The 17,553-nt window shown below is 39.7% G+C and overlaps 1 protein-coding gene across 1 annotated transcript in view; it reads left to right on the top strand.

Moving 5' to 3' along the window:
- Positions 1-874: 874 nt before the first annotated feature.
- LHFPL6 (LHFPL tetraspan subfamily member 6) overlaps positions 875-17,553 on the top strand; it is a 161,059-nt gene continuing 144,380 nt past the window's right edge. Inside the window, exons 1-2 of the mRNA XM_063429010.1 lie at positions 875-1,207; positions 5,871-6,427. Of these exons, the coding sequence (XP_063285080.1) occupies positions 6,043-6,427 (385 nt within the window). The 5' untranslated portion in view covers positions 875-1,207; positions 5,871-6,042. The remainder of the gene's footprint in view (positions 1,208-5,870; positions 6,428-17,553) is intronic.

The following is a 17,553-nucleotide window of genomic DNA, read 5'->3' on the forward strand; positions in this document are numbered from 1 at the left end:
ATTTAGTAGAGAGCAATCCAGTTAAAAATTAATTTGTTCAACCAAAAGAGTAAATCTCAAAATACAGGATTTGCATATTGACCGAATGCCACATTTCCACCAAATTCACTCTGAATAAACATGGTGGAAGGTAAATTTACAAATGAAATTCACCAACCTTTTCGTAGAAACCTACAGAACGTGGCAGCATTTGACCACGGTTAGCTATCATTATTATTTTTTTTTATTAATGGGGTATATTGGACTTTCTATGAAGTTATCCCTTTCTCCTATTCACTATCAAAATGGTGATTACAGCTTATTGTAATTTTTTGGGGTGTTTGTTAATATCTGAAACCTCCAGTTTGTATGGTAGGCAACACATTCCCAATTGGAAAAATATTCTCCTCTCCAAATTTTTATGAATATATAAAAAAATGTAAAAAAAAATATCAGTATTCAATTTACCCTGGATTTGCCATGTGGAAGTATAACATTTACAAATCTGAGCACCATCCTGCTATTTTCACCAAATGTTGCTTATTTCGTGTATTTGGTAAAAAAAAAAATTAAAAAAATTAAAAAAATGATACAATCCCCCCAATTTTATTTTAATGTTTGCAGTTGGCTGTTTGGAGAATAAACCAGTGTATTTTTTTGTATATTGTTTTTATTGCAGATCACAGCTGTAGTGTTGGAGGGCACACAGATAAGATAGGAAGTGTATAATATAGTAAAATGCTGAGCAGCTTCTCGCCTTCCTCCTCAGCACAGCCTTTGCCTTTAGAGTGGTGGGCTGGTCTGGCAGTCTGGGGCTGGGCTATGGGAGGGCTACACGGGATTGATGGTTCCCCTGTGAGTTTGACACGAGTATTCATCCCTCCTCCCCTCCTCTCTCTCTCTCTCTCTCTCAATCTTTAGGAATGTATTAATAACATTTCCACTGTAAGAGCCTCTGTAGGAGAGCCGGGGAGGAGAATAGCTAGCCAAAAAAAAAAGCCCCCAAAAATCCAAAGTCTTGGAACAATCTGCAGCGTTGGAGCATTCTCCGGGCTGGGATTACAGTCTCCGGGGTGGAGGGTTTTTTGACACAAAAAAGCTGCTTTTCAAGCTTTGCGGCTCTGCCTTGAGGACAGCAGTGATCGGGTCCAGCAGCCAGGTCTGAGATCGGAATCCAAAGGGACCAAGTGGATCCCCAGCCTTTCCCAGCATCCCCCGAGGAATCCATGTAAGCGCTGTGTGTGTGATCTGATGGTGGGATCCCGTGTGTCAGCCTTGGAATGTTGAGCCAGGCTTGTAACGTTCTACTTAGTTATTTTATTGTATTATTTTAATAGTGTGTGTTGGAATCTGGCTGGATAGAGGGTCGCTACTTTTTGTGTTGGCCAAGTTTAGCACACATTGCTCTAGTGCAGGCAATTGGCTTGTTTTGTGATCAGATCAAACACTTTTGGATGTTCATCTGATACAAGGTATCTCTTTAAAGTCCTTTTTACAGCCTCTTAGGTTCAGATTTACCCTCTGGTTAAAGGACTGCTTTAAATCCCAAGATTGGTGTAGAACTGGCTAATACTTAATTAAAAACTTAATTAGATAGAGAGATTGTGATTTTTTTTACATTTTTTTTTTAAATCTCTTTGGAAGGGAATTATGGGAACAGTGGTGGTGGTGGTGGTGGTGGTGGTGGTAGACTGCTTTAAATCCCAAGATTGGTGTAGAACTGGCTAATTGCATCCTGATGTTTTTTTTTTCGTCATTTTTTAAAAAAAAACAATTAGATACAGAGATTTGTGATTTTTTTTTTTTTTATCTCTTTGGAGGGGAATTATGGGAACACTGGTGGTGGTGGAGGTAGTTTAGTTATATTAATAGAGAACAAAACACGATCCAGCACTTTAGAGGTTAATGCTAGTCTAATTTAAAGTCCAGGGAATGCTCTAAAACTGAGCTGAGTTTGTCCCAAGTGACCAAGCTCTAGACATACAAACACACAGCACAGGCACAGAGAGCATCTCAAGAAGCAACTGGCATTTCCAATGGGGTAGAAATGGCAAGAGGGACAGTCTATTACAACGATCGCTGACTTTATCATAGGAGCTGTTGAAGAATACCATTCTTCTACAACTCAGCCAGTCAGTCACCCAAGAGATCTCTGGTATAATGTCAAGAAAAAGATTAAAAGAACAGATATATGAAATTTCCTTAAGAAATATAAAAAAAATAAACAATTTAAAGAATGTAATGCTAATTAATTAACCTCTTACTGTGGAATATTTACATGGAGATTAATTATTACAACAAAAAGGACAGATAATCGCCTATATGGGAAAGGATACAGGGACATTTAGTGCATACTTAGTACATATTGGCTACTAAAAAGGCTGTTATATTGTACTGTTTGTATAATGTTGCCCTTGTTGCCGGCTTATAAAGAACATTTGCTGTAGCATTGCATCACACACACACAATGTCCAGTGTATATATCCTTCAATACTGGGGTTTACTCATTAAACTCTGAATTGTAGTTTCCTATAATCTGATGATCTGTATGCTGGAAACAAACCTACAGCTATGGCATTGTCACTGTTTGGCTATTTTAACTTCGGTTTTGACATTTGATACTGAAATGACTACAATTTGGAGTTCATGACTTAATCCCTTTTCTTATCCATTTAAAATGTCAGTGTTGAAATGTTGAGTTCTTAGTGTTGAGCATAATTTCAGCAATGATTAAATGCTGTTTTAAAGGACACTGCTAGAGTTACTGTCAGGGTTAAAAGGATTGGGATATATGCCTTTACGTTGAAGCTTGGCTGAGAGTGATAGGAGTTGCAGTCCAAGGCGTCTGGTCATCTACCCCCACCCATCCCATTGTAATGATGTAGGTTACAATATGAAGTTAGTAGAGATCATATTGCATTTTCTGTTTCTAATGACAATACAAATGTTTTCTTGTGTTTAACATCTGCTGTGGAATAATATGAAACACACTGTGTGTACTTACTGACAAACGATCAGTAAATTCCTTTACAGATCATTGCTAACAGTTAAGCTGATTCATTTTTATTATTTATATAGCGCCAACAAATTCCGCAATGCTGTACAATGGGATTAATTATTGGCCTTTGGCTGGCTGAGTTTGTTTGGTATTTTAGTCCATGTCTGTTGTAATGCCAAAAGGAGCCTATCCCAGCTAATGACTAGTCTGGTTCATAAAGTTCTCCTTGGTAGCGTTCACTATACCAGGTCTCCATATCATACTATCTATCTAAATGTTATGGTAAATATTTATTTAAGATAAAGTACAGCAATTCCCCAGCTTAGTAATTGATTATATTAAACAAAGTAAAATAAATGTAAAGAGAACTACATAGATATTAATGACATAATTCCAGCGGTACTATTTGCTTTATCTCATAATCACCCAGTGTGAGAGTTCAGTTGGTTAATGCATTAACTGTTTTACCTGAACAAACCTTTGCGCGTAGAATAGTACATTTAAACCTTGGGACAGTTGATTTCCTGAGAATGTCGCATAGCCGTTCTTCCATCCAAAGTCCGTAAAGTAAGTACTATAGAGTTGGGTAGTGCTATCCTCAGCTGCTGATTATGTTAAGTCCAAAAGCGTGCACACAAATCCTCTGAGAAAATGATTTGCCTTGACAACAAACCACTTTAAGATGTATTTTGTAATGCTTGGTTATACATAGTAAATATTTATTTGCATTAATATGACCAATACAAATGCATGGTAATAGTTTATTTGCATCCATAAAACCATATAACCCTGCATGGTAATATTTTAATTCAGAGTTTTACAAGCTGCACGATCAAGAACGTTTAAATTATTACTACTTGCAACTAAATTCTGTTTAGTATTGTATGTGTATGGACCTGACAAGTCACTTATGCCCTGATTTCTAGCAACAAGCTGGCACCTAAGGCTTTTGTGCACCTGTCTTGCTGAGAATTGATTGACAGGTAAAAGCAGGAGAACCCTCCTATGGGCATGTCTTCCTGTGCTTTTTTAGATCAACTACCATGCATCACTCCCCCCATCAATGCACAGCCGGTATGGGTGGAGTTAATATGCTTTCCAATCAAGTATCAAGCATGGGTGGTTGTTATATTAGTATAACACCCACAAACCCAGGATTTGACAATAATTAATTAATAGATCCTAAAGGGACACTATAGTCACCAGAACTACTACAGCTTAACCCCTTAAGGACACATGACATGTGTGACATGTCATGATTCCCTTTTATTCCAGAAGTTTGGTCCTTAAGGGGTTAAAGAGACACTCCAGACCCCTAAAGCACTTAAAGGGAAACTCCAGTGCCAGAAAAACGATCCGTTTTTCTGGCACTGGAGGGTCCCTCTCCCTCCCACCCACCAATCCCCGGTTACTGAAGGGGTGAAAACCCCTTCAGTCACTTACCAGGGGCAGCGACAGGTCCCACGTCGCTGCTTCCTCCTCCCCCGCCGCTCCTCCTTCTGGTTACGTCGGCCGGTGGGCGAGACTGATCTCGCCCGCCGGCCGAGGAGACCTAATGCGCATGCGCGGCAATGCCGCGCATGCGCATTAGCGCACCCCATAGGAAAGCATTGAAAATGAATTTCAATGCTTCCCTATGGGGAATAGAGCGACGCTGGAGGTCCTCACACAGCGTGAGGACGTCCAGCGACGCTCTAGCACAGAAAACCTGTGCTATGAAGCAGGAAGTGTCCTCTAGTGGCTGTCTAATAGACAGCCACTAGGGGAGGACTTAACCCTGCAAGGTAAATATTGCAGTTTTAAAAAAACTGCAATAATTACACTTGCAGGGTTAAGGGTAGTGGGAGTTGGCACCCAGACCACTCCAATGAGCTGAAGTGGTCTGGGTGCCTGGAGTGTCCCTTTAAGCTTGCTGAAAAGCTTTATGCGTGAAGAATGTGTCTTCTTTTTTTCATTTTGCAAAAAGAGCAGATTTCTATAGAAATTGACACTGGGCCAATGCCAGCAGACCCGCGCAGCGCTGGTAATAATAATCTGCTTGGAATGTGCCACATTATAGCATATGTGCTTTGGTTTACTGACTGCTTTGTTACAATTATAATTATTTATATAGCTCCAACATATTGTGCAGGTAAACAATACAAACATTAAATTCTAACAAAACATGCTTGACATGCGGAATAAGTAGGTAAAAAAAGGGCCCTGCTTAAATGAGTTAATTTGCATAGTAATTGTTGTTAAAAAAAATAGTCAAGACCATAACGTTCAACCTTTCAATAACCGTTTTCATGCTGTTGATCCAAAAGAAGGCAAAAGAAAATAAGTGTCTCCAAAAGGGAAAAAAAAATTCTTAGACCAATATACTTGTGTAAGCTTCTATTAAAGATATTTGTTCAAAAGGTTGCAAGTCTGTGATCACTGCAACTCACTGCCTAAATCGGTTTGTCTTTAGAACATTATAATTGCTTCAAGTTCATTGAAAATAGAAATGGCTTTCACCAGTTTTTGCTAGCTTCACTTTTTTTTTTTATTAGTCTGTGTCTTTGAGTATTTGGCATAATGATCGATCCTTCCTAACAAAGCAAACCCTTTCACAGCCCGTGCGTTCTAAAGAGTTCTTTAGAGACCGGTTGTGTGGGCATTGTGTCAGAACTGAATTTCTTAACATCACTGTTGATTTGTGTCTGTAAATTAAGTTTACTGATTGAGCATGCAGTTGAGATTTGTTAAGCAAAGAACTGCCTGCATGAATTTAAATACCGGAAGATTGACAGAAATGGGCAGGTCTGGTGAGATGTTTTGTGCGTGGTGATCAGTATTCTATAATTAGCCTGTAAATACAGTTTTATTAGCTTTTTCAAACCTGTAACTTTATTTTTCTCTGTTTTCCCAGGGATTCTTTAATAAAAAGGGAGTCGTGTTGACTGCAAACATTGGAAATATTATCCATAAATTCGTCAGGATTATTTACATTCGTGGATTACTCAAGAAATCTTTGATTGACAACATTAAGATTTCTTGACTCTACTTAACCTTTGATGAAGTTGCATTGAGGAAAGAACATCATGGCGTCAAGTTTAACATGTACCGGTGTGATCTGGGCACTGTTGTCTTTTCTGTCTGCTGCTGTGTCTTGCGTTGGCTTTTTTATGCCCTATTGGCTACTGGGCTCCCAGCTGGATAAGCCTGTATCATTTGGCACTTTCCGCAGGTGTTCTTACCCAATAAGAGATGAAAATCGTCAGACCACAGTCATGGTGGAACAGTGTGGTCGATATGCCTCTTTCGATGCAATTCCAAGTGCCGAGTGGCGCATATGCACAATTGTCACTGGCCTTGGATGTGGTATTCTGCTCTTGGTGGCACTGACTGCCATAATGGGATGTTGTGTGTCTGATCTTATCTCTCGGACTGTTGGAAGAGTAGCTGGTGGAATTCAGTTTCTTGGAGGTAAGCATTACAGACTAAGCATTTTCACAAATATGAAATATCAACATTTCTTGATGTTAGTCTTTTTATATGTGTTTTCAAAATGCACTTTCTAGATTTTTGGGTGTATTTTTCATCTTAGTATTTGTCTGCAAGGACAAATTGATTTATCTTATAGGGAACCCATTATGGAAAAGTTAACTTACCAGAAACCCCTCCCATATACATTGAATATATCATATATCACAAAGATACATGGTGCTTCGGATGCACTCCAACCACTGCAAATCTCATCCGTGATGTTAGCATGCTGGCTTCATTGCCAGCGTACCGGCATCGGAATAGAGTGATGCAACGTTACTCCGTTCCTATACCTTTTAGCCAGAGCTAGAACCGCTGGCTAGGAAGTTTCCATAGCAACCACAACGCATGCATTGTGGTTGCTATAGGTGAAGAGCAGAGGCATCTCGTATGGAAGGTCATTTCTGCTCTCCTTGTCAGTCAATGACACAGAGGCATTGAGTGACAGCTGGGAGTAAAAACTATTTTTAAAAAGGTTTTTCATGTAATCTATACATTTGCTTGGAAAACTGCTATGACCGTGTATAGATAGAATTTTATGCTCAACCTAAGGAGCATACGTTGTTTGGGGCACAACACTTTAAGTTGTAAGGACTAAGACAATTATGAAGGTATAACCACTACACCACAAGGTAGTGGTTAGGGTGCCAAGACTTTCTTGGCACTGTCCACTCCGGTAATGGGTCAAAAAACTTGCTGACAATTTGACATTTACATGGATCCTCCTTGATGCTTCCAGTCTCCCCTATGCTGTTAAAATCACTGGTGCTCTTAATGAACTAGGGCAGAAATAGAACTTCCGATTTGCTGTGTGGGGGATAATATAAGCAGCGCAGGTAAATGACTGGTTTATTATGGTGGCACGGTAAGGGAAATAAGGTTTTGTGTTTAGACGTTTGCTTGACATTTTTTGCTAGTAGGATTTAAAAATCTAGAAATAATCTAAAAGTTTGACAGCATTCGTTTCTGAATTTCTGAATGTAAACTTAAATGTATTGTCTGTGTAATTTAAGCTAAGGTCGTTTATTCAGCCTCCCTAGTTCACTAATAACAGAAACAGACATCATTGTGTAGCAGCAGCAAGCTCCTCATTCTCCCTGCACTGACTACCACAGCAGGAAGAGAGAACCCGACACTGCAGCTTGCTTTGCATGAATCACACTGGTCAGACTCACTCTTCTTTTTCCACTGTCCGGATGTAAATCTGTCAGGCATGTCCAATGCACTTTTCCAAAATTCCTAGGGATAGGACTCTGATTGGTTAGATCAGTACACTCCCCTGGAGCGGATGATAAAAGCATAAGAAAGAAAAAGCAGGTATATGTGGGGGAAATTAACCTTTTTCCTGATTTTTTTTCAGTGAAGTAACTGTCTCATTCATGGATAAAGCTTTTAAATGAGACCGTTGTCTCAAAGTGATTAATGTCCCTTTAATAGTAAATTAGTGCATTTTGAAAGATTGATGTACAAAATGTCAATTTATAGTGAATTGAAAACTGGACTACAAGGCTTATGGAAACTTTCTCCAACTTGCCAAATTCACAACCTGATTATTTTTAACTAAATGTTGCAATTTGGTTTTCAGTTTACTACAATTCAGTGCAATATTTACACTGTTTTATTGTAACATTCTTCAAGCATGTTTTAAAGTTCAAACTTAATGGAAGGAAGTAACCTTTGGCACCAAGATTAGTTTAGTTTTATCTGCGTAGGAAGTGCTACTTGTTTAATTAGTAAATTAAATAGAACTGTGATTCAGATTAAAGAATGAAAATCCTGTAGAGTAATCTCTTGGAAAATGTGATAAATTCGGATTACACATACTTTTTTAAAAAAAAAAATCTTTAACATGTTTAGTGCCAAAAAAGAAGAGGAAAAAACTAGTGTGGTGTATGTTGAACATTTAATTATTTTGTAAAGTTTAGATTAGTAATTACTTGGGCAGATTGAAATGAAATAAGGAATAAACCCCATTGTTTTACTTTCTATGGTTTCAGTATTGCAAATTGCAATTAGCTACACTGACCAGACTTTTTACATCCCAGTCAAAATGTCAATGAGCAGTATTGGTAAACGATTTTCTTTTTTAACACTCCTTACTTCACAAGTCCAGTAAGGAAGCTTGTAGTAGTGTCTGTGTGCATGCATGACCGTGCTTCCAGTGGATTGCCTATGGAGGTTGGGAAAGAATTGGACTTATATAGAATTCTATTGATTGCCTTTGAAGAGTGAAATGCCAATGTCAGGAGAAATGCTAAAGGCAGACACAGCATTTTCTTTACCTCATTTTCAGCTGGTATATTGTTTTAAATTAACCTAAATTACATTTGATTAATCCTCTTTTTAATTTAAAGTGCATGTTTAAGCACCAGAACAACTTGAAATAATGATGTGTTTTTTGGCCTCTACAGTCTCACTGCACAAATCTCTGCCATGTAAGAGCCCTAGCCACACCTCCAATGACTGTGACTCACACAGCCTCTGTAAACACTTCCTGAAAAAAAGTGTTCATTTTGGAATCTACTTTTGCAAGTCATCCCCTTCTAACCCTGCCCAATGCAGCTCAATGATAAGTATTTGCAAGGCAGGTGGCTCTGAGCAATTGCTGCCTCTTGAGCTTAACTCCACTGAGCCAAACCAGGAAGTAACAGGACTTGTCTCCTTGAAAGTCAGAGGGTTGTAGCTAGGTGAATTTATAAGTGTCAATTCCTTGAAATCTGCACTTTTTGTAAAATAAAAAAAGATGACACGCTCTAAAGTGCATTAGGGTCTGGAGTGTCCCTTCAATTACCTACAACTCCACTATAGCATCCTGTATAAAATTAAATAATGAAAGAAGAAATGTAAATTTTATGGGGAAATGCAAGAATTCTTCCAAGCCTAAATTCTTGTCTTCACTCACAGAGAAGCACACTTTAGAACCTAATCAGCACAATGTAAAACAAACTATGTTTATATATAAAAGATCTTGGCAAGTTCTCTCCTGGCTATATGTGTGCCATAACGGATATTTTACAGCAATATAATAATGGCAGATCATCCTTATGGATGTATAGATCAGTACAGCTGTTCTTGGTTTTACTTAAAATGAGAAGCACTATCTATTTTATTCCTTACTTGTCTCTCCTCTCATTTATAGAAAGCAACTGAAAAGTGTTTTGTTTAAGGATTCTATCGTTAGAATATTTAATATATTAGATGCATTCCTGTGTCTTAGGTGCCTGAAATGTCAATTTAAATTATTAAAATATGCAATTTACTGTAAACCATTAGAAAAATGCTCTAGATTTTTTCAGATTTAGGTTATCGGTATTTTCTCGTTATTTTTCCCTATAATTATAAAGTGAGTATCTATGACTGGTAGCAGTTATGAGATAAGTTGCCATCAACACCTCAAAGAGAATTTCACACAACAAATCTTCCAGCCTGTCTGAAAGGCAGAGATAGCTTACTTTGGGGAGATTCTTTATCAGAAAGTTTATATAGCTTAAACATTCCTCTTTTGAAGGCACAAGAATCCCTCTAAGACATATTTTACTGCTTACTGAGCAGTAATTTAAAGAGCTTTTCTTGTGAAGATACAAAAAGGTGGAGGTTTTGAGGGTATCAATTTGCTTGCAGATGTGAAACTTGAATATTAAACTACTTAAAGGGACACTATAGTCACCAAAACAACTTTAGCTTAATTAAGCTGTTTTTGGTGTATAGATCATGCCCCTGCAGTCTCTCTGCTTAATTCTCTGCCATTTAGAAGTTAAATCACTTTGTTTATGCAGCCCTAGTCACACCTCCCTACATGTGACTTACACAGCTTGCCTAAACTCTTCCTGTAAAGAGTAATCTTAATTTTTACACTACCTATCACAAATTCTGTTTAATGTAGAAGTTCTTATTTCCTGTTCTGTTAATAGCATGCTAGACCATGCAGGAGCCTTCGGTGTGGGATTAAAGTTCGATTTACAGAGAAGGAAATAAATACTTTTAAAGTAAGTTACATCTGATTGAAAATGAAACCATTTTGTATTCATGCAGGCTCTGACAGTCACAACCAGATGAGGTGTGGCTAGGGCTGCATAAACAGAAACAAAAGTGATTTAACCCCTAAATGGCCGAGGATTGAGCAGTGAGACTGCAAGGGCATGATCTATACACCAAAACTGCTTCATTAAGCTAAAGTTGTTTTGGTGACTATAGTGTCCCTTTAAAAATGACACTGCTTTAGACATAAAATACATTTATAAACAAAAGAAGTAAAATATATAGAGGATGCAAAATGGCAGAAAGACATTTGAGGGTTCTGAAGCCCTCAAAATAAACTATACTGGAGATCAAGTAATTTAGAGACTTCAATTTTGCCATAGGGGAGTTTGTAGCGAGTGTGGATGTGCACCAGGAAAGAAAGGACTATTCCAGACATAGTGTAATTTAAAAAGGGAAACAGATTTTATGTTAAAGTAAAGAAATAAAATAAGGCATCCTTCAACAATGAATAATAATACTACATAAAACAGTGGAAATGAGACACCACAGGGTTGATATATTACAAATTGCATTTTTTTAATTTGTACATTAAATCTTTTTTTCAGTCATATTACACTATTTCTCATGGTCCATTTTTATATTAATTCAGTGTGGAAAAAGCATGTTGTATTTATTTTAAATTGAGTTCATAATGCACTCATTACTGTCAAAGTTTACTTTTCTTTTTAATTTCATTCTTACCCAGTATTTGCTAATTTCGGCTTCCCTCTGAAGTGTCAGAGCATTTGCATTCCACAAATAGAAGTTAAACAACTGAAGCTTTGCGCAATCTAAGCTCTCCGTAATTGAAAACACACAGACAGGATGTTGTAGAGGGTTTACACTTTTTGTAATAGGCAGATCATAATAGTGGATGATTTTTAAATTATAGAACGTTGATACTTGTTATTCATACTAACATATTGCAGTCTGTTAAAAAGACACTGATGAATGAGAGTGGTTTATATTGTATCCACCCAAAAATGCCTGGAAAACATTAATTATTCATAAGCCTTGCCTGTAAAACCATTGTTTTGTAACAGACTCTTTAATTACAAATTTGCTTTTGTGAAATCTTGGATTTTTTTTCATTTACCAAGCAGTTCTGTAAAGTATAGAAACAAGCATTTTTTAAATCAATTTAAAAAGCTTTTTTTTCACCTTCACAATTTAGGTGGTCTAGTGAAACGGAATTAAGCAGAAAATAAAGAAAAAACACAGTAAAAACAAGCAATGTGTGTGTGTATATGTGTGTGCGTGTGTGTGTGTGTATATATATATATACACTTTTGTTTTGTTTGTTTAGGAGATCAGCACACATAAAATAATCGCGCGTGCACACACACACAAAAACTGTGTGTGAGTATTGGCACACTTATTACTTATTTACTTATTACATATTATGGCTATGTTCAGATCACCACTGAATAATCCTAGACATGTGATACACTGTGTAAATCAGTGAATTTATTTAAAAAAAATAAAAAAATATGTAGCTACACAATTTATTTACATACCATTGAATCGTAAATCGTGAACATATATAGAATACTTCTCAGAACTCTCCTTAATATACACAGCTCAAAATGCCTCCTAATCTGCTAGGCATTGGCAAGGCAATATTATAGCACCATAACCTCTACATAAAACTGTAGTAGTTATGGGAATTAGTAGGATGACGGTGCCTTCCCTGCAATTCTGGGTAAAAGCATTTTTTTGGGTGGTTGGACCAGATTGGTAGTCTTTTTATGTCCCTGTGGCAGGACCCTCAGTCTCTGTATGGCTAAGTTCACCACTATCAAGGTGGCTAAAGAAAGTGCAGCCTCTGGGTGTCAGTGAGCCACAGTTTTTGTAAAACCGCTCTCACGTGGTTCCACAAAAAAAAAAGGGGTACAAATTCCATAGACCATTATTCTGAGCAGCAGTCGCTTAGAGCACCCCTTATTTCTAAAATGTTTTCACTTTTTGATGCAACTAATGTATACTTGGGAAAAGTTCCAAGTTCAGGTTTATACTTATCTGAGCTGCAGAGAAGACTAGAAGGCTTGATTTATGCAAAATAAAAATAAAAAAAATGGAAAGTACTTGTCAAATAATACAATTAATCATGAAGAAGCCTACACAAAAAGACAGCTCAGACATACAAATCATCCAAACAGTGCAGAAAATCAAAACTAATATATTAATGCCATCTGTTTTGTGTAGGCTGCAATATAACGTAGCATTATGTGTGAAACGCATTTCGATTAAACTCTCTCCTTCCCTTAAGGCTACTGCATAAATGTTCTTTCAAATAATAATTTATTTAGAGAACTGGCTAAACCGTGGCTCCCAGCAGCTGCTGGACTGCAACTCCTATGATTCTGCATTTCTCATAAGATTCGAGACAAATGACACTATTGACACATGACATGGAAACCTTCCTCTTGATCACTCGGCTAAGCAGTTACGTTCCACAGTGTTGGGAGGACTGAGGTAGACCACACGTGGATGTTTAAATGCAGCCAGGTTGCACTTTGTATGAATTACGAGGTAGTTCAGCCCATATAAGAATGTTCCATTTCCTCTCAGCATAAAATCACATCACTGCCAGACAGCCTGGTGAGTAGGATTATGCACTCCTTTTAAGGGCAGACATGCCGCCGTAAGCACACAAACCCACCCCAGGCCTGCTAAAGATGGTAGGTCTACTGTAATTACCTGCTATTCAACATTAAAGTCTGATTTTTATTTATTTATTTATTACTTTTTTGTTTGTTAAGGACACTAGAATGCTAAACAGTCATATGCTTGTCATCTGTCGGTTTCAAGTGATGTTTAATTGATGCCTTTTTTTTTTCTTCTTCATTTTTTATTTATGTAAAGAGGCCAACGGTGAGCATAGTGTTCATGCAGAATGCATATCACAGTCCATAAACAGCAGTGTAATGTTCATGAAGTAACCAGGGAGGTATGACAAAAACTAGTAAGCATCAAACATGCACAAGGTCATGATCAGGACAGAGTTACCACTTCCGAAAATTCTAATAATGAAGCGAGAACTATTTAAGAAAAGAAAAAAAAAAAAAAGAGGGAACGATAAGAGAAAAGAGGGAGGGGGAAAGTAACTGATTTGTCAGTGACCGAGGACTCAACACCAGGAGGGGGCCTGGCGGCTTGCCCTGTATGCCGCCAGGCCCCTCCATCAGTCTGCCTAGTGGGAGCCTCCAGTCTACAGCTCTGCCGAGTGCATAGCTGCAGGCCATGTGATGGAGGGAACTTGGTTGGCGGAGCTGCATACCTGTAGAGCCAGCCACTGGACCACCAGGAAATGGGGAGCTCAGAAAAAAAGGGTATGTAACAAGCCTCCACACAGCCTGTCACCCCCCTCACCATGCCCCCCATAATGTCACCATCATACCCTGCCCCCCACTGTCACCCTCACACATTGCCCTCACTTTCACACTGTCACCCTCAAACCCTGCCCCCCCACTGTCACCTTCACACCCTGCCCCACTGTTACCCTGACACTGTCACCCTCACACCCTGCCCCCCACTGTCACCCTGTCTGTCACTGTCACCCTCACACCCTGTCCCCCACAGTCACTGCCACACTGTCACACCATTCCCCCCACCACTGTCATCCCCACACTGTCATTCTCACCCTCACATACTGCCTCCAACCACTGTCACCACCACACCCTGCCCCCCCACACTGCCACCACCACACCCTGCCCCCACAGCCTTCCTACATACTGCCCCCCCACACTGTCCCTTTCTTACACACTGCCCCCCTATACTGTCACCTTCCTACACACTGTTCCCCATTCCAACCCACAGGTAAGACAATATATACAATACACACTACATCCATGGCACAATTACAGACGTAGCATCCACTACACAGACGCAGCATCCACTGAACACACATACATACTGCATTTACTACACACTGACTATGATATAAACACTGCATCCACTAAACAAACAGGCATTGCATTCACTACACACACTGCATAACATAATTAATGTTGGCGTACTTTTGGTGCACGGCGGGGGTGGCAGCATTTCATCCTTGGACCCAGGCAACACAATGTCTTGGGCCGTCCCTGCTTGATACTTTTTTAAATTTAATATTGAAGATCCCACTCATATAATACGTCTACAGGGCCGGCGCTTCCATAAGGCGGCCGCCTTAGGGCGCACCGGCCAGGGGGCGCAAATGTCCGGGTGACCGGCAGGAGGGAAGCGCACAGCTCCCCTCTCCTGCCGGTCACTTGTTGTAGCGTGGCCAAGCGCCAACTGCAGTGCCGCGGACTGTGTGGAGGGGGCAGGGATACGAACACGTCATATCTCTGTTCCCTCTGTAGCACACAGCGCGGCTGGCGCCCAGCAGGGGCAGAGGTACCGCCGCCCCCTTCTCATCAGCGTGGGAGGACTTCCTTGGTGTGAAACCCGGAAGTTGGCTGCTGGTGGCTGGACGGTAACGGGTAGGTGAGTGTGGCTGCTGAGACCCACAGGGAGACTGTGTAATTTTATACCATTCATTAACTGAACTAGGGGTGTGTATTCTATTACCCATGGCCACCTGATAGAGTGCAGGTCCTTTTGGTTATCACAGCTCTGTCACTGTTTTTGTGTGTTATCCCTGCGTGTTACAACTTGTTTACTGTTAAGTCACAATGTTGACATATACAAGAATGAAAATTATCTGTCAATCTACCTAACCTATCTAATTATTCTGTCAATCTCTCTATCTAATTAATCACTCTGACAATCTATCTGTCATTATATCTATATGTCTATCTAACCTATCTAATCTCTGTCAATCTATCTAACCTGTATGTCTGTCAGTGTGTCTGTGTGTGTATTTGTCTGTCAGTGTGTATGTGTATCTATATGTCTGCCAGTGTGTCTGTGTGTCTGTGTGTGTCTATCTGTATGTGTGTCAGTGTGTCTGTGTGTCTGTGTGTGTCTATCTGTATGTGTGTCAGTGTGTTTGTATGTCAATATGTGTTTATCTGTATGTCTGTCAGTGTTTGTGTGTGTCTGTATATGTGTGTGTATCTGTGTGTCTGTCTATCTGAATGTGTATCAGTTTGTGTATATGTGTATCTGCATGTGTGTCAGTGTGTGCATCTTCGTGTATGTGTCTCAGAGTGTGTGTGTGTGTGGCAGTGTATAAACACACATGCATTCGAAAACCAACGCTACACATAAATGCATGCTTGCATTCAAACGCAAACACTACATACAGACACACCCCTACATTCACACAAACATACTCCATACAAAAACATGCTTACAGTCAAACACACAAATACTGCTCCGTGCTAAATACAATCCTGCAAGCATGGGGAATCGGTAGAGCCGATTCAAAGCATTGTTGAAGTTGCACGACAGATGGGGATCTATCTTGTAGCCATCCCGTGTACATACACAGACATACATACACAGACAGTCATACAGAAACATACAGTCTGTATGACTGTCTGTGTATGTATTCAAAAGGAATATTTATTATTGCATGATTAAGGCTCTGCTAAACCGAAACATCATACTTTCTATGGGTTGGTACACCTACCAATAAATATACCATCCTTACTATTGGAGTGTTGCCTGCGTTTATTCCTTTTGAAGACTTTACTGGTGGATCCAGCGATGTCCGCCTGACATGGAGCATCCACCACTGTGGATGGTTGGAGCATTTACAAAGTATCAGTGTGCAGGGTTCTTTGTTTGTCTGTGTATGTATGTCTCTGTATGCCTTGTATGTATGTCTCTTTATGACTGTCTGCGTATGTATGTCTCTGTATCACTGTCTGCGTATGTATGTCTCTATATGCCTATCTCTATGTTTCTTTATTTCTGTGTGTGCCTGTGTCTGTATGAATGTATGTCTGTGTTTGTATGACAATGTACCTGTATGCGTAGATTGTATAACTGTGTTTGTGGATTGTGTGCCTTTTATGACTGTGCGTCTGTATATCTTTGTGACTGTGTGCCTGAATAATTATGTCTGTGTGCTTGTATGGTTGTGTGTCTGTATGTTTGTGTATTTGTGCATATATGTATTTTTTGCCTGTATCTATGTCTATGTCTATGTCTATATGGGAGAAAAGGAGAGATAGATAGGGGCTGGGGGGGAGAAAGAGACAGATAGGGGCTGGGGGGGAGAAAGAGACAGATAGGGGCTGGGGGGGAGAAAGAGACAGATAGGGGCTGGGGGGGAGAAAGAGACAGATAGGGGCTGGGGGGGAGAAAGAGACAGATAGGGGCTGGGGGGGAGAAAGAGACAGATAGGGGCTGGGGGGGAGAAAGAGACAGATAGGGGCTGGGGGGGAGAAAGAGACAGATAGGGGCTGGGGGGAGAAAGAGACAGAAAGGGGCTGGCGGGGAAGTAAGAAATACATAAGAGGGGTTGTAGGAGATACAATAAAGGGGGTGTAAGACACAAAGGGGCCAAAGGGGTAAGACATTCAAGAGAGTGGATATGAAATACTAATGGGGGTAAGACATTCAAAAGGGGGGCTATGAAACACATAGGTGAAGATGCATTGGTTTTTTGGGGGAGCGGGGGCGTCAAAATGCATCTTCGCCTGTGTAGTCAAAAATCCTTGCACCGGCCCTGTACGTCTACCAGGGGTTCCAGAAAGAAAATGGCAATGTCATGTACAACGCTTAGTGAGCTGGATCCAGGATGCTTGTTAAACTAGTTAAAGGCACATTGCAAGCACCATAACAACTACAGCTCATTATAGTGTTTATGGTGTCTGGATTGCCCTGGCTCCCCCATTGAAAGTAGTGAAACCATTTTTGATTTCTTACCTTGGGTCTAACGGGTACCATTCTCTACAATGACTAACGCTGGAGAGCTGAATGTTTCTAAGCTTGAACTTCTCTTAGCTCATCTGAGCTAAGCCCTGCAGTGCTTGCTGTAGTGGATATGGTGTTTGGAGTATTCCTTTATAAAACATCTCTAAGACAGGCCTATAATGTCCTTTAAACATTTTCACACATGTTGGGGAAAAATGTGCTTTAAAAAAAGATACTGTTTTTTTTTTCCC

This window comes from Pelobates fuscus, chromosome 1, assembly GCF_036172605.1.
Source record: "Pelobates fuscus isolate aPelFus1 chromosome 1, aPelFus1.pri, whole genome shotgun sequence".
NCBI lineage: Eukaryota > Metazoa > Chordata > Amphibia > Anura > Pelobatidae > Pelobates > Pelobates fuscus.